Source organism: Coffea eugenioides, chromosome 6 (assembly GCF_003713205.1).
Source record: "Coffea eugenioides isolate CCC68of chromosome 6, Ceug_1.0, whole genome shotgun sequence".
In the NCBI taxonomy this organism is placed as follows: Eukaryota; Viridiplantae; Streptophyta; class Magnoliopsida; order Gentianales; family Rubiaceae; genus Coffea; species Coffea eugenioides.
In genome coordinates, this window is record NC_040040.1 from 42,188,094 (window position 1) to 42,212,488 (window position 24,395).

The following is a 24,395-nucleotide window of genomic DNA, read 5'->3' on the forward strand; positions in this document are numbered from 1 at the left end:
TGACAGCTTGCGCGATGAGAAAGAGAGAGATGGACGGTGTGCGGTGGTAGTGGACGAGCGGAGAGAGAGAGACGGCGGCGCGATATGTGGGCTGCAGTTTGGGGAGAAGAAAGAAAAGGAAAAGAAGAAAGAAACAAAGAAAGGAAAGAAAAGAAAGAAAGAAAGAAGAAAAAGAAGAAAAAGAAAAGAAAAAGAAAGAAAGAAAAAGGAAAAAGAAAAGCAGAAATAGGAAAGAGTTTCGGTGAAATTTTTTCTTGTTACCCTTCCCTAGGACACAACGTGGGCACGTCATGATGGTATGAACCCTTCTGACAATGACTCGTTGAATATGCGAGTTGGCGTGGGCATGTTATAATGGTCCAAACGCTTCTGACGAAGAACTTGAGAATTTGCGCATTACCACGCGCCCTCAAGACGTGAGTGTGTCATGTTAGTGGAAGCGCTTCTGATGGTGGAGTAAACTATTTGTGCATTATCACGTGCCCTCAAGGCGCAGGCACGTCATGTCAAGAGGAAGTTTTCTGACCATTGAAACATCAAAAATGAAAATGAAATACACCAAATATGAAAAATCTAAGATAAATATAAACTAATAAAAATAAACAAAAAATTGAATTGGGTTGCCTTCCAATAAGTGCATTTTTTTAATGTCTTTGGCTAGATATTACTCTGTTTGTTCAGGGAGGATAAAATCTTGTGACTCGTTTCAGCTCTTCATCCTCTATATAATCCTGATAGCTCTCGTAAATAAAGTAATCCTTAAGCACATGAGCTATGGTCTTCCATGGACTAGTAGATGGCGCCAAACAAGTCAACAATAATCTTAATTTTTCAACCACTCCTCCATCACACGCACTTATTGGTTCAAGATATTTTGCCATCGCCACTCTTAACTTATTATTGTTATGAAACTCAAAATTTTCTGGTATAATAATGTCAATATCGCTAATAGAAATTAAAGAATAATAGTCAGGAGAATGTTGATTAAGGAATAGAGGAGGTGTCACCACATTTGGAGATTGTTCGCTGGATTCATTCACTTGAACGATTTGGTGTTGGAGTCTCATTTCTTGCACTTGAATTCTGTGAGGACCCGAATTTTTACTTATTTTAATCTTATTTTAATGGCTTAATTAATTATTTATCCACCCGTTTTCTCCAAATAATTTATTTCAACCATTTTAAGTCCATTCATATGGAACAATGTCTTCCTTATGTTTTTAAAACATTCCGTTAGTAAATTTAATTTTCGAAGGTTCGTTTAAGTGAGAAATAATGAGTACATGTGTTTCGAGGTGATATTCTATTTGAGAGTGTAATTATCTTGGGAAAATTAAGAATGATCAATAGTAGATTAAGAAAAGTTAATTGAGGAATTAAAGGTGAATGAAATTCTCCTTATTTTCAATTCCTATTGCTAGCTTATTTAAAATATTTAATTGCCGTTTGCTCCGAATATTTTATTTCAATCTTTTTAGACCTAATTACATGGATCTGTGACTTACATGTATTTTTAAAATGATTCGTTTCAAAATTTAATTTTTGAAAGCTCGTTAAGTAAGAATAGTGAATATGCGTTTGGAGATAATGACCGATTTGAGAGTACAATAAGCTTGAAAAATTGGAGACTTGTACATTAGCCTTGAAATAGGTATTTTTATGTTTAAGTGCTCAAGTGATAGTTAGTTATACTATCGTTATAAGAATTTCTTGAAAAATTCACTTTATCGCGCTTAAATCGGAAGTACGCGTTTTTACGCGCGCGATCAATTAAGGGACTTAAGGCCTTTATTTTTTTGACCATTAAGAGTGAATAATAATAGTATAAATATAAGTGCATTAGAGGTTTAGTGCACAAGTGAAACAAACCCGAGAGGAATCGAGCACAAAACGCACGCGTACGCGCACTATTCCTAGTTGACTTTTGAAATAACTTTTGGTCAAATTCTAAAGCTTCTCACGGAAGCTTACTATCAGCATTAGCTCTTCTTTTCCTGCTCCAAAACAGCCGGCCATCAAGAACAAAAAGGAACCAAGAAACACTTCCATTTTCTTCATCAAATCTTGCTTCATTTCTTACACAAATCAACTCAAATTCACACCACACTTAGTTAATCACTTGGAGACCACATTAAGCTACAAAAGGGGGCTGCTTTTCACGGTTTTTCTTGGCCAAGAGGGGACCGAAAATTCTGCCTTTGTTCATCACACAAGTAGGTAACAATCCGACCATCAAATTTTGGTTTATGGAAGTAGAATTACGCGTATAAACTCTTGCATGCATGTGGGTAGTCTTGTTTATGATGGATTTTTGTTTGGTAGGCTCTATGAACTCCCACCTTTGATGGAAGGACTGATTTGGTGATTGATGATGAAAATAATGTTGGTTTAGTGCTTATTATACTAGAAATGAGTGATGCTATGAGTAAAAACTCAAATGAGGTGCAATGGGAAAAAGTGACCATTTTGCCCCTGGTTTGTTCGACCACTTTTGTGCAAAATTTTGAGGTTCTAATGGCTTGTTTATGTTGTTTACATGTTATATTGATTGTGTAAAAAGTTTCATGGAAAAATAATATGATTTGGTTGGTTAAATGAAGTGATTTCCAAAGTTTAGAAAACTGGAAAATGATTCCCGTCACTACCCAGACAGTCATCTTGTTTCGGCTATAATTCATCGCTCCGATGTCAGAATTGAGTGCCGTTTGCGGCACTGGAAACTAGACATTCCCAGATTTCATTTGGTATAAAATGCACATTCTGGTTCCTCTCGAGTGAGCCAAACCATTTGTTTAAAAATTGCTGTCCTGTTTCGTTTGTCACTGGGAGGCAGATTATGAACTGCGATTTGATGCTCATGTATGAGCTGGTTATGGACAGATTTTGAAAATGGTTTCTTCTAAGAAAATATAGCCTTATGAGTCTATTTTCTAATGCCATAAACCATGCTCAATTCCGAGTTGAATTGAGTGATTTATGATCGAAATTCAAAACTGACTTTGTGAACGAAAACAGTGTTTTGGACTGATTTGAAACTAACTATGGTTTGGGACTTGTTATCTGAAGCTTCTTAGTGTAAATCATCTATCAAATGTACCTTGAACACATTTTGGACATTTCCTACTGGAATGAACCATGTTTGAGATGTCCCTTGACCAAATGTTTGGAAATGGCAAAACGGAAGTCCAAGGCAGATTTGTCTTGGAACTCCTTGGAACTTTAGTGGTTTTGTTAACCATCTTTCCGTACATATTTTTCTACGAAATTTTACAGAAAAATAGTCCCTATATGGTAGTATTATACTACTAAATTTGGTACCATTTCGAGTCCATTTTGCTGCTCAACTAAACTACCAAAGTTCATGATTTGAGTTTGGAAAACCCTTGATTAACAAGGAAATCTTAGTAACTTTGAGCTACCATATCTTGGTGCTCAAAACTCCAAATCTCATTCTGTTTGTTTTGTTTTAAACTTAGATTGTAACTCTAATAAAGTTCCAAATTTCAGAGGTTAGTTCGGATCAAGTGAATTTTACCGAATTTTCAAAATTGGCCAAAAACCAACCTAAACCTGTCTTCAATGCCCCAGAACAGCAACTTTGAGCTAATTTTTGGATACCTTGCATTTGGAATCAGGGAAAATTTTCTTCTAAGAACTTTTAGTACTTTCTAAGAGGTTTCCAACGGTACCAAGTTTTCCAATTTTGGACTTGTAAAGAGTGAGTTACGATTTTTCAAAGATCTCATATCAAAACTGAAATTTCCAAATCATAAGGAAATGGAGTTTTCGAATTCTTCTTATTCCTTCGATATTACTTGAACGTTGTATACTTGATTTCGAAGATGAAAACTAGATTTCTCTTGTGCTTTAAAAACCCCACTTTTGAGCCTTGATTCGCGAGTAATTTAGGCTCGCTTTCGTGAAATTTTCTTAGATTGTACAAGTGTACAATCATTCGTGATAATTGGGATTTATACATGATAGTTCACTATTAATTGCTCAGACTCGCACGAGAACCTTCAAGAGGATCCCACGGTGAACGCCTGACCTTCAAGTGATATTTCTTCCTTGTTTACTTGGTGAGTGTCAAGTATGTGTTAAATGCTTATGTGATTGAGATATTAGTTGTACAAGTGTTATACATGATGCGTAAACTTGCCAAGTCGAGTGTGTACTTTATCACACTCGTTCTCATTTGAAATAAAAGACTCATACTTGACCTGACTTGACTTGCTTGACCTGACGTGACTTGACTTGAAAAATATGCTACGGCTGCATAAGTCGATTGGAGCGATGTCTCATTGACCTCTGAACGATAGCAAGTATCACACTGATTTGGTGGGAGGTACCTCTCGAATCGTCTCAAACCTATTAATTGAACGATTGTAAGTACCACACCAATTCATGTGAGAGGTACCTCTCGAATCGTCTCAGTACCCTAGACCTCTGAACGATAGCAAGTACCACACTGATTCGGGTGGGAGGTACCTCTCAAATCGTCTCAGAACCCTAAAACATTCTAAGTCGATTGGAGCGATGTCTCATCGACCTCTGGACGATAGTAAGCACCACACCGATCCGGGTGGGAGGTACCTCTCGAATCGTCTCAGAACTATAAACTGAACGATAGTAAGTACCACACCGATTTGGGTGGGAGGTACCTCTCGAGTCGTCTCAGAAACATAAATGAAATATGTAAAGTGCTATGAATTTAATTATTTACCCGGGTGACGGGGTGTCGTCACGAGAATGTATTGAATTGAACTTGGAGCAAAGTAAACAAAGATTTAGCTCCTGAGAGCTCCTACACCCTACTCAAGAGGGTTTATTATAAATTTGTGAATTTCTTGAATGTTATAGTTTTCACTATTGTTCAAGTGCTATTGCTATTGAATTACTTGTCTTGCATGTTTTCTTGGTCTCACGAACATCCGCTCACCCCGTTAGATTTGTTTTTTCTTAACAGGAGCTGAAATGGGAGGAATTTTGGAGAAGCTTAATTGATACTTCACTTGATTAGAATTGTGAATGTATTTGTTTAGAATTTGATTTTGGAAGATATATATTTTGGGAATGTAAAGTAATTGGTTAGATTATGATGTAAGACTTGAACGGTTATGGAGGTATTGACCTTCCTTTATCTCTTCGATTTTTAGTATCGATTGGTTATTATTGAGTGTAAATTGAATTAGTATCGAGTTCTGGCGAGAGTTGGGCAGGCGTTCCGCCGATACCCTTGGATTCGCCCTTGGGAGAAGTGGAGCGTCACAAATTCCCTTTTCATTTGCATCTTTAGATCTTTTTTCTTGAGACTTTTACAAGTCCATGTCACTTGTCAGGATAATTGTATTCTCATCTTCGTTAAAGTCGATGATGGTCTGTGAGGGCAATTCTTCACACATTTGAGAAGCCAATTGCATCACTCTAGATGCCATCAAACACAGTTGATTCCTTATGTTACGAATGTTCATTTCTGTTTCCTGTTGAAATCGATATGTGTTAACGACTAGTGATTTTATCATTTTTTCAAGAGATATACCTGACGTGGGTGATGGCTGTTGTTGAAAATCTATTGGCTCTGTTGCATAATCAAAGTTGAAGTTGTCCCACCATTCTTGATCACACTCGTTTGAATAAGGGTCATATCACGTTTGAGATTAGGGTGAAAAATCTCCAAAAGTATTGATTGGAGCACTCAGATCATTTTGAAATATGGGGCATATGTTCGTTGAATGATTTCAGACATAATAAGTTCTAAAAGTTGCAACAGCCAATTGACCATTAGAAAAACACGAGCCTCATTACCCCTTCTAGAAATAAAATCCAGTTTATCACCAAAATACGGAATATTAGCAGCCATTAACTAGTAAAAAAGAAGAAAAAAATAAAAACAAAAACAAGATGAATTCAAAAAGAAACAAACTAATCAGGCACCAGGCCCCGAGAACGATGCCAAAAATTGACAGTTAGGGGTGTCAATGAATCGAATCGAGCTCGAATACTAGTTTGATCAAGTTCGAGTTTGACAAAGTGTTTAAGGCTCGAGATCGACAAATATTAGTTTTACATGCTCGAATTCGATTTGTAAGAAAATCGTGAGCTTCGAGCTCATGTTCAAAATTGCTCGAATTGCGTTCGAACTCGAGTTCAAGCTCGAGCCATTAAATATTGTGCTCGTTTAAAAAGCCTATTGAACCAAACAGTCTACTATTCTTAGTAAGCAGAATTTGCTCTTTCATTCAGTCTTTTATCTGCCATTTGCATTTGAAAATTCAAGAATTCCCACAGAAATCTACAAAATAAAAAATTTCAAAATCCAAATTCATCCATATGATTGAGAGTATGAGACAAGCCAGTTTTAAGTAACAATTTAAAGTCCAAAGCATCAAACTGTAAAAAATTTTGCAATCGTTATGCCAACCAATATCCAAATTCATCCATCCATATTTTAACATCAAAATTAGCATCCAAATTCAGAGATAGGTCAAACAACCAACATCCACCAAGTCACACAAATAGAAAAAACAAAGACAAAGTGTCAACATTCAAGTGAATGTCTTCAACATGCAATGTCAATTGTCAAGAAATAACCATACTTAAAAAAATAAAACAAATTTTGCAATTAAAGCAGTAAAACAGCAGCTTGTTGTCCATTCCACAATAAACTTTTCCAACTTTTGTTTATGGATTACTAAGTGGCGACTTTTATTTTTTATTAAAAATCCTTTTTAAACTATATTTTGGGCCAAAAATCGTCGTACTTTTAAACCCCATTTAGGCCCATTTTATTTATTTACTTTCTAAAATCCAAAACTCATTTTTATTCAAAATAAATCAAAAATCCATTTTCTATAAACAATTTATTTTTCATTTAAAAATGAGGCGCGACATGTGCAAATCGAGAAGCATTTTCCTCCTATACTCCAATAGGGGATGATGAAGAGGTGATCTACTTTGGAGACTCACGAACTGCTAAAGTTCTGGGTAAGGGCAAAATCTCCTGAAACTTACATCTGGAAAAACTTTGGCCCTCAATGATGTGCTGCATGTGCCAAATATTCAGGAAAATCTGGTTTCTATAGTATTGTTAGGAAAAGTTGGGGTGAAGTGTCATTTGAATCTGACAAGATTGTAATGACAAAAAATAATGTATTTGTGGGTAAGGGCTACTGTAATTAGGGATTCTTTGTACTCAACATTTTAAATGTGATCAATGGAAATACATCTTCTTCTGTTTATATTGCTGATTCAATTTCTTATGGTATACTAGATTAGGACATGCTAATGTTAAGTACATAAAGAAAATGCAATCACTTGGATTACTTTCTAGTGTTAATAATAATGACATGGACAAATTTGAATTATGTGCATAAACTAAAATAACTAAGAAAAGTTGTATAACTGTTCAAAGAGAAATTGAATTATTAAATTTAATTTACACAGATTTAGGTGATTTAAAACAAACTATGATTAGAGACGAAAAAAGATATTATGTTACTTTTATAAATGATTATTCTAGATATAATAGTTTATTTACTTAGAAATAAAAATGATACTCATAATGCTTTTTTATCTTATAAGTCTGAGGTAGAAAATCAACTTAATAAGAAGATAAAAAGAACTAGATCAGATAGAGGAGGTGAATATTCAGTTTTAGATAAGTTTTGTGAACATGAAGGTATAATACATGAACTAACACCTTCTTACTCACCAGAATCTAATGGAGTAGCAGAAAGAAAAAATAGAACACTAAAAGAAATGATGAACTCTATGTTAATTAGTTCTCATACTCCAGATAACTTATTGGGAAAAGCTATATTATCTGCATGTCATCTGCAAAATAGAATTTCACATAAAAAATTGGCAAAACACCTTATGAGTTATGAAAAAATTATAAACCAAATTTAAAATATTTAAAAGTATGGGGGTGTCTTATTAAAGTGTTATTACCTGAACCTAAGAAAAGAAAATTAAGTTCTAAAACTTCTGATTGTATGTTTATTGGATATGCTGAACATAGTGCTGCATATAGGTTTCTTGTTTTAAGAAGCGATTTACTTGATTGTAATACAATTATTGAGACAAAGAATGCTGAGTTTTTTGAACATATTTTTCCATTGTCCAATAGAATTTCTCATGTACCTGTTGAAAGAAATAAAGAAATAACCTCTACTGAGGAATTGAGAAGAAGTAAAAGACCGAGAAAAGAATTTTCCTATAGAAATGATTTTCAAACATTTCTTATTGACAATGATCCTTTAACTTATTCTGATGCAATTTCTTCTTCTGATTGCAAGTTTTGGAAAGAAGCAATTAAATCTGAAATTGATTCTATTTTGAAAAATAAAAAGTGGACTTTGGTAGATTTACCCCCTGGTGCAAAATCTATTGGTTGCAAATGAATTTTTAAAAGAAAATATAATTCTGATGGTTCTATAGAAAAATACAAAACTCGTTTAGTAGGAAAAGGATTTTCTCAGAAACAAAATATTGACTATTTTGACACATTTGCACCAGTAATAAGAATTTCTTCTATTCGTGTATCATTTGTCTTAGTTTCTATCCATAAACTTGTTGTTTATCAAATAGATGTCAAAACAGTTTTTTTAAATGGTGATTTAGAAGAAGAAATTTTGTATGTTTCAATCTGAAGGATGTGTTGTATCTGGACAAGAAAATAAAGTATGTAAATTAATTAAATCTCTTTATGGCCTAAAACAAGCTCCTAAGTAGTGGCATGAGAAATTTGATCAAGTATTGATAAAAGACGGATTTTCGTTTGTAGAAATGGATAAATGTGTATATACTAAATTTGTGAATAATCAATATGTGATAATTAACCTATATGTGGATGACATGTTTATATTTGGTACAAGTATAGATATTGTTAATAGTACTAAATATTTCTTTTCTTCTAATTTTGATATGAAAGATTTGGGTGAAACTAAAATGATATTGGGTGTTAAAATCATAAGGAAAATGATGGTATAATTTTGTCATAAGAACATTATATAGAAAGACTTCTTAGCAAGTTTGAAAATTATGATGTGACACCTATAAGTACTCCTTATGATGCTAACATTCAATTAAAGAAAAATAATGATGACCTAATTGCTCAGTCTAAATATGCTCAGATTATTGAGAGTCTGATGCATATGATGAATTTCACAAGATCTGACATAGCTTATGCTATGTGTAGACTGAGTAGATATACTCACAATTCTAAAAGTGAGCATTGGTTTGCATTAATCAGACTAATGAAATATTTGAGAGGTACCATAAATTATGGTATCTTATATTGTGGATTTTTCACTGTATTAGAAGGGTACAGTGATTCTAATTGGATTTCGGATTCAAATGAGACAAAATCCACTAGTGGTTATGTAGTTACCCTTGGTAGTGGTGCAGTAGTACGGAAGTCAGCTAGGCAGACAATCATTATTAGGTTAACTATGGAATCAAAGTTTGTAGTTCTAGAGTTGACTGGTTCTGAGGCTGATTGGTTAAGAAACTTCTTAGCCAATATTCCTCCGACTAAGGATCTGTTGCCTCCTATATTCATACATTGTGATTGTCAAGCGGCAATTGCTATTGCAAAAAATAAATCATATAATTGTAAAAGTCGACATATGAAACTAAGACATGATGTCGTAAAGTAGCTGCTTAGAGATGGAATTATTTCCATTGATTTTTTGAAGTCAGAGTTGAACTTGGCCGATCCTCTGACTAAACCTGTAGGAAGAAAATTAATTCTTCAAACTACAAGGGAAATGGGATTGAGGCCAACAAATTGTCAATAGAGATAGTAACCTAACCTATGTGATTGGTGATCCCATGAAATAGGTTTATATGGATAATAACAAGTCAATATTGACCGTAAAATACTTCAAATCTAAGTCTCTCCGGAGATAAGTGCTTTGATTGCTAGTAATTGTGAGGATGAGTTTAAAATTCTTAATAAATTCATATCTCTTTAGGGAGGTGTATTTAAAGTAATATACACTCGATGAATTCACCTATATGAGAGTGGAGTGGGGCCGCTCCTATAAGATTTATTGGCCGAATCTTTATAGCTCTCATGAATAACCAGATAGGCGCATGGCCTAATAGCGCAAAACCGCGTTAACAGCAAATTATGGGTTGCAATGTGATTGATAAAATCTCTATCATACATCAAGAGTTATTGGTTCATAGAAATTTATATTTCACCAATAATTCTGTAGGTCATGTTTTGTCAATTTAAGTTTGGTTCATAGTCCAAAAGACACCACACTAATTACATTTCACCCAAATAAATCCAGCGGATTATTTTCTTATCTTTTGACCAAAATCTTTTGAAATAGGAAGGAGATTGTTGTAAATAAATGTATTTCAAAAGATTCTTGGCCCATGTTGTAAACTAGAGGAAGTTATCTTGGATAAAAGTTTGACCCTTTCAAAGTTTTATCTGCACAACTATTTCAAAACTTTAGCATGTGCACTCTAAAGGATAAAACTTTACCTACAATCTAATAGCTTTGACCACAACAGTTCTGTTGGTTCCTAAACATTTGCATCACATGGATAAAATCCATGATTCTCTTAACAGTCAACAAACGTGACTTTTGATCCCTTTGCACGTTACTTTTTCTAGACCTATAAATACTAGGCATTCTTGTTTCTCCAAGTACATCACCAAACTTTCCAAAAGTCATTCTCTCTTTCTCTTGCTCTCTGGTCTTTATTTTACTTCTCCTACTCTCTGTTGGATATAGTGCAACTTGCTGTTCTTGTTCCTTCTTGATTTAAGAAGATGGCTTGTTTAATCCTGGAGAAATATTTCAGTATCCCTAAAATAGTTCTTAGAACAGTACTATTTAGCACAACTCAAGCGTGTTCGTGTTCCTCATTTAGTTACTAGTGTTAGCATTGTTAAGCATTTGTTCCTACAGTTAAGTCATTATGTGGCTTGAAACAAGCACCTAAATAATGGTATAAAAAAATTTGAATATGTATTACTTTCAGGTGAATTTAGGTACAATAATACTAACAAGTGTGTTTATTCTAAACTCACTCAAGAGTATAGTGTGATAATTTGTCTCTATATAGATGACACAATAATTGTTAGTAATACCATGAAATGTGTTGAAAACACTAAGAAGTATCTTTTTTCAAGGTTCAAAATGAAAGACCTTGGCCAGGTGGATACCATCTTAGGTATTAAAGTTAGGAAACAATATAGTGGGGGTTATGTTCTATGTTAATTTCACTATATTGACAAGAAGATATTGAACAAGTTTTAGTATCTTAAAATCAAAGAAGTGAGTACTCCCTTTGATCCTAACTTGAAGTGTTATGAGAATTCTAAAATTCTATTGCTCAACTTGAATATACTAGTGCAATTGGAAGCATGGTGTATGCAACGAATTGCATAAGACTGAATATATCATATGCAGTTTGTAAGCTTGCTAGATATATTAATAATCCAGGTATAGATCATTGGAAGTCTATTGAAAGAATTTTTGGTTATCTTAAAAGAACCAAGAGTCTAGAACTCTTTAATAATAAATTTTCAGCACTACTTGAAGGTTTCTCATATGCTAGTTGGTTCACTAATGTGAGTAATAAGAATTCCACAACTAGGTAGATATTTAATTTGGATGGTGGTGCAATCTCATGGGCTTTTAAGAAGTAAACCATGATTGCCCTCATTCCACAATGGAAGCTGAATTTATAGATTTGGCTGCTACGTGTAAAGAGGCAGACTGGTTTAGGGACTTGTCACTTGATACCAAGTTGCGGCCACAATCTATGCTTCTGATCTCTTTATATTGTGGTAGTGAAGCCACTATGTCTAAAGTCTTAAATAAGGTGTAAAATGATAAATCTAGACGTATTAGTTTAAGACATAAGTATCTTAGACAAATGTTACAAGATCACATCGTGGAGATTGTATTTATAAGAACATACAATAATTTAGTGGATCTGTTGACTACATCCTTGCCAAGGGATTTAGTGAATGCGACGTCATTGATTATGGGGTTGAAACTCTTTATCTAATTAGTTGTGAGCATAGAATTTTCTATATGAAGTTACTCCACTATTGCATAAAAATGGGAGGTTGAATATATGATAAATTATATTTTCAATGAAAAATAATTGTTCTCTAAGTACTTTGTTATATAAAGTTTGAGAGTGTTTTCACTTATATGATCATGGAAGTGGTACTGCTTCTAGCAAAAGTTTGGTTTACTTTTGTCACTGATCACGAAACTAGGATGGAGCACATGGCTAGTAACAGTGTTAAATTCTTTGTGAATTGATCAATATACTTAATGCTATATGTGTACTATTTCTTGACTAAATTACAGATCTCAGTTTAATGCTATAAGCAACCTAGATTTGATTAGTTTTATTGATATATCAACACTAAAAGAAAAGTTTAAATCAAATGATACTCTTTTTTATGCATGGTATTATATGTGTTAGTTTGTTATTTCGTTTTACAAATTAAGTGGGGATTGTAGGATTAGTTTATCAAAATGAAACGAAATGTGACTTGTGAAAATTCAGAACCAAGGATCAGCAGACGGATCACCAGTCCAAGTGGATCCACTCGCGGATCTCGAATCCTGCCATGGATTCCTCGCTTGGATTCTGTTTAAATAGTTTATAATTTTCTATCTAGAATCTGGCCATGAGTCTAGTCTAGATAAATAGCAATTCGAAGCCAGATTATGGTAACGGTCAGAAGTTTTTAGGCATATTTTCATTTCAAATGGTGGTTATATTTGGTACCAAAGGTTGTTTTTGGAAGACACTTACATTGTTTTTGAATGTTAGAAACAAGTGAAAACACCATTTTCTTATAAAAATAAACAAGTCTCAAAAAATTAAACTAATTTTGTTATTTGATCATTTCTTAGTATAGAACTCCTGTTTTTACTAACAATGGTTCTTTCTTTTTGTTCTATCCTTAGCCTGATAGCAAACCATTGAATGTAGTGGGGCAATAAACATCTTAAGAATAGTGTTTAATCACGTCTCAAGAACTTATTAAATTCCTCCTACTTCTTTAGTAACTTTGTAAGAGAATTTTCTGCACTCTTAAAAGTGCATTTGTACTACTTGCATCAACATCCATCTAATCTGAAACCTTCCTTTTCATGCTGTACGGGGTTTTAAACCGTTTTAGATGCTAAACTCGAACTAGTGTATGAAGGCCTATAAAACGTTGCTAGTATGGGTCTTAATAACAGTAATATTACTACAACGGCAACTTTACCTTCACTTGGTCACGTTTTCACTCCACCCATTAGCGTTTTTTATTTTTCTTTTTTGTATTGCTAAATTCTCAATAAAACACCTGTTTCTGCAATTTGATTTTTTTTTTTTTCGAAACGATATTTGATTATATTACTTCCAAAACATGTACAAGTGCGAGCAAAGGCTCGAGATAACTTTACAATCAGTGTGTTTAACACTGAGGAAACAAAAGTTCCTCATCGATTGTGATGCCTAAGGCATATAGACTAATCCTAGAACTTAGATGATTGTTACCACTATTAACTAGACAAAAGGAGCACATATGAAACAGCCCTTTCAATTGTACAATATCCTCCACCAGAGTAGCTATTCTAATATCACTTGCCTTTTGAGATCGTATGTGATTGAGGAGTTGCTTGTTCAGAACCTGGAATTGTACCTTCCTTTGTTGCAAGGTGGTTGCTTTGCACATAGCCAGCTTAAGTGCTACTGCTTCGTCCACTAGCTGCACCCCTGAACTTCTTTCTCTTAATGCCCATCCTATCTTTGGCTCTTGGTTCCCCTCAGCTAAAGTGATTCCAATGCCTAAGACAGGTTTGTCTGTGTAACTTGTTGCCGCAACTCTCATGATCACTGTTCCTCCTTCCGGCTCTAATTGCTGGTCATCATGGTTGTCAAGTGATGTTTCTCCTGTGCTCATCCTAGTTTCCTTGTTTGTTGCTTCTTCAAATTCTAGCCATTCCTCCTGAGCCTTCTTAATTGTCCTCCACGGCTGATGATATTCCCCCTTGAATTCCCAATCATTTCTGGCCTTCCATATCTGCCACAGAATGTTGACAGTTAGGGCCAGATGTTGTGATCCTAATGCTCTATACCTTGCCTCGGTGATTGCTGTCCACCATCTTTTGAAACATCCATGATATTCTTGCGTGCCTTCCCATTGGATAGGTGCAAACTGCCAAATTTGTTTAGCTTCTCTGCAATTCAGTAGCGTATGCTCTACTGTCTCCCTTCCTTCCCCACACCTTCTGCAAAAGGGATCACCTACTTTGGTTCTTCCATGGATGATCTCTCTCACTGGCAGTGCATTATTCAAGCATTTCCACAGGAATATCTTTAGCTTGTGTTTGATTTTGAGTCTCCACATTACTTTCCACATCTTATTATTTTGTTGCTCCCAGCTCGTGGACACCTCCTCCTGAATATCTTTTTGTGACCTTTCTCTACTGGATATCAATGCCTTGTACCCAGAAGTGACTGCGTACTTACCATCAGCACCATGCATCCAGAAGTAACTGTCCTCTCTTCCTGATAAACTAATTGGAATGCTCAGGATTCATTCTGCATCCACTTCATTAAAAAGCTGGAATACCAAGATCCTATTCCATCTTTTCTGAATTATCAGTTCGTCCACCTTGTGAGGACTGCTATCCAATTGTCTCTTGGTTGTCACCCTCCCATTGGTTGCGTCTGGAATCCATTTGTCATTCCAAATTTGTGTACTCCTTCCATTGCCTATTCTCCTTCTAACTCCTTGTTCCACTAATTCCCTTGCTTCCATCAGACCCCTCCACATCCAAGATGCATTGTTTGGAACTTTGCACTTGAATATGGAGCTCATGGGGAAATATTTGGCCTTTAGTACTTGACTGACTAGGAGATTTGGTTGTGTAAGTATCCTCCACACCTGTTTGCCTAGCAATGCAGTATTGAAAGCTTCCAGCTCCTTGAATCCCAAGCCGCCCTTTTCCTTGACTTGAGTGAGCTTCTTCCAAGAGCACCAGTGAACCTTATTCTTACCATTTACTTCTCCAGTAGTTAGACATAATGGTGCTGATATCTTTGCACAATCTTTTTGGTACTTTGAAGCACGACATGGTATATGTGGGCATAGCCATGGACACCGACTTGAGCATTATCTCCTTTCCAGCTGCACTAAGAAGTCTGTTCTGCCACTTGAGGAGCCTTTGTTGTATGTTAGTTCGTATGAAGCCAAAAATCTGTTCCTTTGTTCTTGTGACCACCATTGGCAGGCCCAGGTACTTGCCTTGACTGACATGTTGCATGTTCCCCATGATCTGGCAGATCTCTTGCTTCTCTACTGGACTCACATTTTTGCTGAACAGGATGGAGGACTTGTCGAGATTTATCAGTTGACCTGATCCAGTGGCATACACTTGCAGCACCCTCATAAGCTCTGTTGCTTGTTGCTGGTTTGCTTTGCAGAAGATTAGTGAATCATCTGCAAAGAATAAGTGCGTAATGCTTGGTCCCCGTCTGCAAATTCTCATCCCTGAAATCTTCTTGCTTTCTGCAGCTCGTCTGAGGAGATTTGAGAACCCTTCTGAACAGAGGAGGAATGGATAGGGGGATAGGGGATCCCCTTGTCTAATGCCTCTTCCTGGAGTGACATATTCTTTAACTTCTCCATTTATAGAGAAAGAGTATGTTACTGTTCTTAAGCATTCCATGATCCAGTTTCTCCATTTATAGTGGAATCCCAGTTTTGCCATCATTGCATCCAAGAAGCTCCATTCAACTCTGTCGTATGCTTTGGACATGTCCAGCTTCACGGCCATGAACCCCTCCTTACCTTGCCTTTTGTTTTTGAGATAGTGCAACTATTCATGAGAAAGCATGATGTTATCCAAAATTTGCCTACCAGGGATGAATGCGGATTGATTTTTGCAAATGCAGCAATGCAAGACACTTTTAAGCCTATTCGCTAAGATCTTAGCAATGATTTTGTACATAGTGTTACAAAGACTTATAGGCCTATAGAGTTTCAGAGATGTGGGATTTAGAACCTTAGGAATGAGGGTGATCACTGTGTGATTGACATTTTTAAGGAGATGGCCACTATGAAAAAAAGATTGGACTGCCTTTACCATATCATTCTTAATAATGTTCCAGAATTTTTGGAAGAAAATTGGCGACATTCCATCAGCCCCAGGGGCCTTATCAGGACTCATGGAGAATAAAGCAGATTTAATCTCCATTTCCTCCACAGGTTTTATGAGGTTTTCATTCATTTCCACGGTGATATTGTTTGGAATACCCTCTAGTACCTCAGTTAAGTCCCCATCTCCACTGCTAGTAAGGAGTTTCCTATAGTATTCAACAATCTCCGAACTTAGCTCCTCCTCACTTTCAGTCCATGATCCATCTTCTCTTTGCAACTTGTTCATTCGATTTCTCCTCCTCCTTCCTTTCACAGTTGCATGGAAGAATTTTGTGTTTTTATCTCCCACCCTGAGCCATTGAAGCCTTGATTTCTGTGCCCAATACAATTCTTCTTCCTTGTATGCATCCTTAAGTTTCCCCTTCAGAATGTTCATACTACCATTCCTATTGCTTGTGTCCATTTCCTTTAGCTCACTCATTTGTCTTTTGATCCGATCTATCTTCCCTCTAGAGTTCGCTTGGAAAGTATTTTTCCATTTTAGTAGAGCAATTCTGCAATTCTTGATCTTTTTTACCACTTGAAACATCCTTGATCCTCCGTGTCCAGCTCCCAAGCAGTCTTGATAACCTCTCCTATGTCCTCTCTTCTTAACCATCTCTTTTCAAAATAGAATCGCTTCTTCCTCCTATCTGACCTTGGTCTTGTGTCGATCATGATCATGCTGTGGTCAGAAGCATAAGTATCCAGATGTCTACACTTGACTTGGTCGAAAATCTGGTACCATGAGTAGCTGCATAGCCCCCTGTCCAGTCTTTGTTTAATTTCACCTCCAGATTCCCAATTATTACACCATGTCCACGGGTGTCCCTCGAATCCAATATCCATCATCTGATTTCCATTGATGAACTCTTTAAAGTCCTTAAAGCTTCTATCCTCCCTCCAGTTTCCTCCCCACTTTTCATCATTAGAAACTATGTCATTAAAGTCCCCTGCTATTATCCACCTTTCCCCCCACAATCTTTTCCTTTTCTGAATCACTTTCCATTGCTGTCCTCTCACCTGATTGTCACAGCTCGCATAAATACCGATGAACCACCAATCTAGATTAGCTTCTTGGTCCTCCACATGTGCCTCGATAGTAAAGGCAGATATCAAAATCTCTTTTATTGTCACTTCCTCTTTCCATAGAAGAGCCATACCACCTGTTTTGTTCATGGCATCAGCTACTACAATCTCATCAAATCTTAGAATATTTTTTACTTTTTCCAGGTATTTTTCCTTGTTTTCTGCAATTTGATTAACATTAACCTATTGTACATTTCCAATTGCTGTCACAATTTGGCATATGTTGCAAAAGTTAAATTCTTTCTACTTCATCTCTACTTAAAATTAATTTTTCATTTTGCTACAAGTTTATAGTTATGTATCCTAAATTTTATATTAGTGTCTTTTATTACCATGCCATGCAAGTAAGCAAAAATTTCATAACAATTTCATCCCTCGTACAGTTACCCCTGCAACCACTAGTCCCTCAACAGCTTTTTCACCAACTAACTATGCCCCTAACAAATAATCCTATGACAAATCCACTAGCAAATTCTCCACCATCGACGTCACCTAATACTTTTCCACCGACAATTTCTACACGTCCAACAACTACTCCATTAGTTAGCTCCAACAACTGCTATAGCTAAGGTGAGTCTCGGAGACTCAAGGCGCATTTGATAAAATTGAAATATAAAATATAAAATTGGAATCTATTAAATTAGTGAATTGTTAAGTATTAAATTTGATATATTTGAATGTATATCACATTAAATGATAAGTGAATAACTTATCACTTATTTTTGGGATTAATTTTTACTTGAAAAATTCGGTACCACTTCATAAATTCAGATGTTCTAATTTTAATTATCAAACGTATCTGAATACGTTAAGATCTGAATCTATTAAATTTAAGTGCTGAATTAAGTTATCAAACAGATCCCGGAAGAAATTACCTTCGTGGTAAAAGTGGTTGGCTTCTTGATTTACTTGTGTTGACACAATTGGTACAAGAAGGAAAGGCAAACTCACAGGAATGCTTTGGGACTACTTGCTGGGAGCAAGCATGCTGATATTATAATCGATTCTTAAACTGCCAGTTCCTCAATATACAGCACAAATTTTCAAGTATTTAAGCATAGTAAGTCTTGATCATTGCTCATCGTTAACAATTGCAACTATAAAGCCTTTAAACATAATTTAATTTTTCAAAGTCATGATGCAATTCAACAATGCTATTGTTTTACATCTTTTACTGAAAATGTTTATTAGGTTTGGCACTGGTTTAACAGCATAGACTTGCATATTCTTTTGCAGCAGCGTGACTTCTAATTTTTTTCATTTTCAGAACTGCCAAATTTGGTGATAAAGCTGCTTTTAGAGAAGGGGAAATGAGAAAAAGTTACTGTATGATACTTTCAATTTTTGCTGCAAAAAATAAATCATGCTACATCCTTCCGTCAGCATGAAAGAGAAGAAAAAATATCATGTCTTCGTATGCTTGCAAATTTCTCATGAACCACACACACTACAAATTTATCCACTGGAAGGAGAATATGAATCTAAAGAAACTCCTGCTTATTTTATGGGGATAGTTCATTTTTTTTTATGCTGCTCCTGATATCTGAGTTGACACTGAAGTTTTGCTAGAACCTGTAGAACAAAAGTTATTCATAGAGAAGATCGGGGTTGGCCAGTATTGCATTCTTAGTTGTAAGTTTCCAATTAGATTTAACAAGTTTCAACTCCTTTTAGATTTCACACCAGAAACTTTAGTCCCTCCATATCATTGAAAAGATCTATTGAACGATAAATTTGCAGACTAGAGATGTACTGATGGACCAAATTCGACCTTGGCGAGTTTTCCTGGATAAGAAGGTTTCTATAATATGAAAGCCTTTATTACTAAATTTGTTCTGTCAATTTTCCTTTTCAAAATATTGTAATATTCTTCTCAGATGATTTTACCTGGTCTGGCTGTTCTGTTGTACATTGAGAGTGACATGCTCGGTTGGTCAAAGCAAATAGGAACACATTTAAGTTGAGAGAATCTTCATTTACTCCTTTTCTATTGGTATTTCTTTAAATGAAGATTCAGAACAAGAATTGCAATTCTCTCAGGATCCAAACAAATAATACATAATGAACTAATTCACAAGGTCTGTCTAATCTATGATAATTTTTAATATGGTTATCCTCTGTGTGTGTGTGTGTGTGTGTTATCCCCCAAGAACAATCCCATTGCTATGCTACACTATCGCCCACAAAAGGCCTTCTATCTTGAAATTTGCAACATTGATGCGCTTCCAATCCCAAATATGCTTTTTGCAGCAAGCGAGGCCATACAGCAAATTTGAAACAGTGAATCCTCACCAAAAATTATTTGGTAAATTTATTGAATTAAGCCATCCTTCTCGAGGTGCATGAGTTCGAGAATATCTTTTGCCTTTGTGCAACTTCATCTTGATAGCAGGAACCTTTCTTGCAATGGCCTGCCATATCATTTGGACTGCATCATTCGCCCTAGATGGGAACTGATACTCAAAGAAACTCTCAACCTCTTTAAGCCTTTTCCACATTCTGGTCCACTCATCTTTTCTGATGCTCCTTGTAAGATTTATAACAAATTTTTCCTTGAGAGCATCTGATGTCCGAATGAAGATAGAGAACTCTGAATAGTCCAAAACGTCTTCATAAGGAAGCTCTATATCATCACTAATGATCACTGGAACACAGTGACTAGCAATAGCATCAAAGAGACGGTTTGATGAGGGAGTGTCACCTGCTATATTGAGGCAGAATTTAGAGGAGTGCATACCCTGGGTAGCACTCTTGATACCATCTTTCTGGACACTTCCAAATGAGAAATGCACATCTTTCTCATCTTTCAGCATGTAAAATAACTCTTGACGAACAATTCCACCCTGAAACATGGAAAACCAATATTACCAAAAAAATCATTGGCCAGTTAGCAGACATGCCTGTAAAAATTAATTTAATGTAGATCAAAGTGTGAAAGTATTTGTCAGACAACTAGGAACTGTAATCCACATTTCATTTCAAGCACGTAAAAAGAACTATGTTTCTTTTAGTACAGGCTAAGAGTTTTTTATTTTTTATTACTCATAACAGTGAACCTTGTTTCAAAATATGCAAGCCTTAATTTTGGCAGTAAAGTAACAAAGTAATCTACTGGTCATACTGGTGAAACTTTTTATTCGAGGGAAGGCAAAGTCAAAGTTGAATATCTGGCTGAGCGAGTATCACAACTCAAAATGTCTGCTTATCTTAGAAGCCGCAGTCACTGTCTACCAAATTTGTGGGTATGTCATTGTGAACTTCACACTGAGAAAGTGTAGCTTTAAAGTACCATTTGATGGAGCAAAAGTGAGGGGAACTGAGAGTGATGTGGCTGATAGTTGGAACCAAAGTGAAGCATCAAGATGAATAGTAAATTGCATGGAACCAAAGCAAAGAATCTTGGTTGACCAGTTACATGAAGTTAACAAGTTAACAAATTAGACTTTCACAATTTTAAATGGTTCAGGACGCAACTTCACCAGCCCCCCCCCCCCCCCCCCCCCCCCCCCGGCGGGGACTGAAATTGAAAACGTGAGGAACTTTATAACAGAAAATAACCATCTAACTCTTCTTCGTCTCCTTTTTTTTTTGGCAGAACCATCTAATTCTTCCCCTTTCTACTACTCGTTTTGAGTCGAAAGATAAGACAGCTAAGTACAACAAGCCCCTGTAAAGCTAAAATTTCAATCTCTACTTCATCTGATACAAAACCTTAAGAAGTTAAATGATTTCAAATCATTATTGTTGCTTTTCCTCCACAAACTTCCCTCATGGTTAATGCAACTTTCATGTAGTCGTTACTTTTTTCTACACTAGGATCCTTGTCCACTTGCTTCCCTTACCAATCTGTCCTTCCTTGGATGCATAGTACAACAATCCTACCATTCTAGACTATCTTTTACAGTCAGATTTACCAAATGGCCTTCTACAGCAAAATGGCAAGGCTTAAGCCGTACTTACTGCCTATCAGCTTTCATTTCAGGGAGATCAAATTGAACCATACATATCAGCTACAATCTTGATTGGCAACAAAGATAATAAATGACTGAACTTCATTGCATGCTCGCAAAATTCACATGAAAATTCGAAGAATTTATTCACCAGTCCCTCCCCTCTTTCTTTTGTTTGCCTTCAAAAAGATACTAATATTTCGATATATATTCAATAAAATGCAAATAGTGTATATCTGCTGGACAAAACATGGAGAGAGAGAGAGAGAAAGAGAGAGAGACACACATTTCTAGATATTTCTTCTCTTCAAATAAAACTCATGCAGCTGAAAGTCACAAGAGGAAGTTAATGTAATTCGGACATGGAATCTATCCTTCTCAGTAGCATTTTATGTTGATGCAAACTTCATTGTGCATTTTTATGGATGAACTAAGTAGTAGTGTTACAGCACAAGTACTAAACTAACATTTGTGGTGGCCTGAATTCTAAACAGGAGTAGCAAATGAACAAACACAGGTACAAAATGATGAAAAAACTAACAGCTAACAACACTAATCTAATTGCCAGATGACAGTGGTCAACTTTCAAATGATTAATCCAGCAGTAAAAGTTGAAAATTTTAAGTAATAACAGATAGTTAAGTCATCACAATAATGATGGAGTAAAAGTAACTTACATCTTTTCTGTATATAGCTCCCTGGAAGTAGAGCAAAGTTGGACGGGTATCAAATTCAGATGAGTCATTGACAAAACTTCTAATTACATGTTTGTAAGGTGCAATTACATCTTTGTCAACATTTGCAATGGTTGGTGGATACCTTCCGAAATCTGAAAGGATGAACATTGCTGGCCAAAGCTGTGATCTGGCGTCCAAAAGGCTATTAGGATGGTGTGCAACAACTATATGGTCAATACCCCCAGATTTTTGCCATTCCTTCTGAGACGTTACATAGGTAACCAATTTTTGCTGAAGCAAGGTATTGCGAGTCTTCTTTTCATGTGGTTTCAACCTTGAAAACCGGTTGTAGCAGATAGATGAAAAAAATGGAACAAACACAACATCAGCTTCACTAGAATTTCTGACTCTTACTGCACTTCTGCCACTCAAATCTTTGCTTACAAATTCAGAATATAAAAGATCTAATGTCAACCAATACTCTATACTATGTTGCAAGTTCAATCCTCCAGGGTATTCAGGTATATTAATCCTAATATCTGGCCAAACACTTTTGTTGCCTTTATCTTTCCAACCCAAAAGGTCAAAATGAAACTCCGAAGGTAAATCATACATAAAAACCTTCAAGACTTCTTCCCTGTTAGAACTGCATTTTATGACATCCTTGTTAGAACTGCTGACTTCTTCAAAATTATCACCATATCGGGATTCCGAATTCTCGTCATTATCATCTGGCACAGCAAGATCACTGGGGCTTTGCCATATACTAAGGTCTAAAGAATGAGTCCGTCCACTCAAGCGCAAGACAGAGAACCAAGATAATATGAACAGCACAGAAGTTATCAAGAACAAACAAAAAAATGATTTCTGAGATATTAGCCCCATTTCAATTCAAGAATACAGCTAACAACACTTTCTGCTGCAGACTACTAATACTACTTCTCTCTTCTGCCATTTACAAGCCACAACTCCCAAAGAATCACTAAAACTTGCCTAAATTAATCCCATTTCCTATTCCAAGAACAACCCTTTTCTCATTTAAAAGAACGAACATGGGCTAAAGGTTTAATCTTGAACGTTATGATGGAAAAAATATATCAAATGGGACAGAAGAAATGGGACAGAAGGAATGCAGAATACTGAGAACAATAATGTAGAATACTGAAATGGGACAGAAGGAATGCAGAATACTGAGAACAATAATGTAGAATCAAGGAAACCATAACAAACAGAGGAATAAGACAAAAGAGAAACCTAATAATAATCGATATTAAATCCTACCTACATTTGTCAATAGATACATATGTATGAAAGATAGATGGGTTAAAATAGGAAGGAAACAACAAGATCCCAAAAGGAATAGGATGAAATGGGAGCCAAGAAAACGGGGGTTTAATTAGATTCAAGAAGATTACAAGACAAAAACAGATGAACCATAAAAGACATCTAAATAAAGAAAAAAACAAACCCGCAATTTTATTCCATTATTTCTGTTGGTGCTTTCTATAAATACAAAGGGAGAACAAGAGTCTTTCTTGAGATCTGATACGAAAACATCAACTCTTTTTTCCTGAGCAATATTTTTTTTTTCCTTTTTGGCGGCGTTGGAACAGGAGGCTCTACTGAAGGAGCGGGCTCATCGCCCACTATGATGGGAATTTGGCGGGTAATTATTTGGGATAATTTCAGAAACCTCCCTTGAGGTTTTCTGACAATTGCACTCGGCTCCTCTCAGGTTTAAGAAATTACACTTACCTCCCTTGACATAGTAAAAACCTATAATACCCTTCACTGAGAAGAAAATTTTAAATTTAAGGCAATAAATTTACAAAACCTAAAAAAAATCTATTTTTCTATTTCTTGTCTATTTTCTAGTTAATATAACCTCTTTTTATTATCTTCAATTTTGCGGATATTAGCAAATTGAAATTACAAAATCTACAAAGGGAATAGATTATGTGTCAAATTAGAACGAAATGAAGAGACTCGCAGTGATAGAGAAATAAATAATGAAATTAATGATTGAATAAGAAAAAGAACTAAAGATGTGGAATTTGTCATATTTTGTTTATTGTTAAGAAAAACTTTTATAAAATGCCAATAATTACATAATGATTTCTTTCATTAGATTAGAAATTTTTTATTATGATTTTATTGTGGAGGTAGAATTTATTCTCAACTTTTGAGATATTAATATTTTTAAGGTCATAGGAGAATTGTAATAGTGGTTCTAGGTCAAATTAACTTATATTGAAAAGTTATTTAAGTATTGATATTTAATTTGAGGGTACAAAATCGGTTGTCAATGGGGTTTTGTGTATTTTTTTTATCGTGGCAAGTATTGATATTGTATATGCAATTTGGGATCTTTTGAATAGTTACTTGATTTTAAAACTTATGCTTGGATAGTTATTAGGGATTTGGCTTGTTGATTTATGTAAAGTGTGGAAGAAAATGATTGAGTATATTATATTTTTCTTTCTTAGTTTTGTA

The 24,395-nt window shown here is 35.4% G+C and overlaps 3 protein-coding genes across 5 annotated transcripts; all 3 read right to left on the reverse strand.

Annotated features, from left to right (window-relative positions):
- Positions 1–13,456: 13,456 nt before the first annotated feature.
- LOC113774181 lies at positions 13,457–14,530 on the reverse strand. Its single transcript, XM_027318747.1, has one exon. The coding sequence runs from the start codon at positions 14,528–14,530 to the stop codon at positions 13,457–13,459; it is 1,074 nt and encodes a 357-aa protein (XP_027174548.1).
- A 51-nt stretch (positions 14,531–14,581) lies between these two features.
- On the reverse strand, positions 14,582–15,824 carry LOC113774182. The gene is made up of 2 exons (XM_027318748.1): positions 15,108–15,824; positions 14,582–15,013 (listed from the first exon to the last, which is right to left on the reverse strand). Exons 1-2 carry the CDS (start codon positions 15,822–15,824, stop codon positions 14,582–14,584), a joined length of 1,149 nt encoding a protein of 382 aa, XP_027174549.1.
- A 3,581-nt stretch (positions 15,825–19,405) lies between these two features.
- Positions 19,406–23,103, reverse strand: LOC113776233 (probable arabinosyltransferase ARAD1). Of its 3 annotated transcripts, none has more exons than XM_027321348.1 (3): positions 22,652–23,103; positions 21,903–22,585; positions 19,406–20,118 (listed from the first exon to the last, which is right to left on the reverse strand). In XM_027321348.1, exons 1-3 carry the CDS (start codon positions 22,785–22,787, stop codon positions 19,564–19,566), a joined length of 1,374 nt encoding a protein of 457 aa, XP_027177149.1. In that variant the 5' UTR covers positions 22,788–23,103; the 3' UTR covers positions 19,406–19,563. The 3 variants fall into 3 exon arrangements, with proteins under 3 accessions (XP_027177149.1, XP_027177150.1, XP_027177148.1); XM_027321349.1 differs by having other exon boundaries at positions 21,903–22,565; positions 22,641–23,103; XM_027321347.1 differs by having other exon boundaries at positions 21,903–23,103.
- Between the last annotated feature and the right edge of the window lie 1,292 nt (positions 23,104–24,395).

What these genes read in the sequence shown, in the direction of transcription:
- LOC113774181 (XM_027318747.1), bottom strand. Translation starts at nt 14,530, where the DNA reads ATGCATGGTGCTGATGGTAAGTACGCAGTCACTTCTGGGTACAAGGCA.
- LOC113774182 (XM_027318748.1), bottom strand. Translation starts at nt 15,824, where the DNA reads ATGGCCGTGAAGCTGGACATGTCCAAAGCATACGACAGAGTTGAATGG. An exon ending in ATACCATGTCGTGCTTCAAA is followed by an intron (nt 15,014 to 15,107) that starts GTACCAAAAAGA and finishes TGCTCTTGGAAG; the next exon opens with AAGCTCACTCAAGTCAAGGA.
- LOC113776233 (XM_027321347.1), bottom strand. Translation starts at nt 22,787, where the DNA reads ATGGGGCTAATATCTCAGAAATCATTTTTTTGTTTGTTCTTGATAACT. An exon ending in GAGCTATATACAGAAAAGAT is followed by an intron (nt 20,119 to 21,902) that starts GTAAGTTACTTT and finishes TCCATGTTTCAG; the next exon opens with GGTGGAATTGTTCGTCAAGA.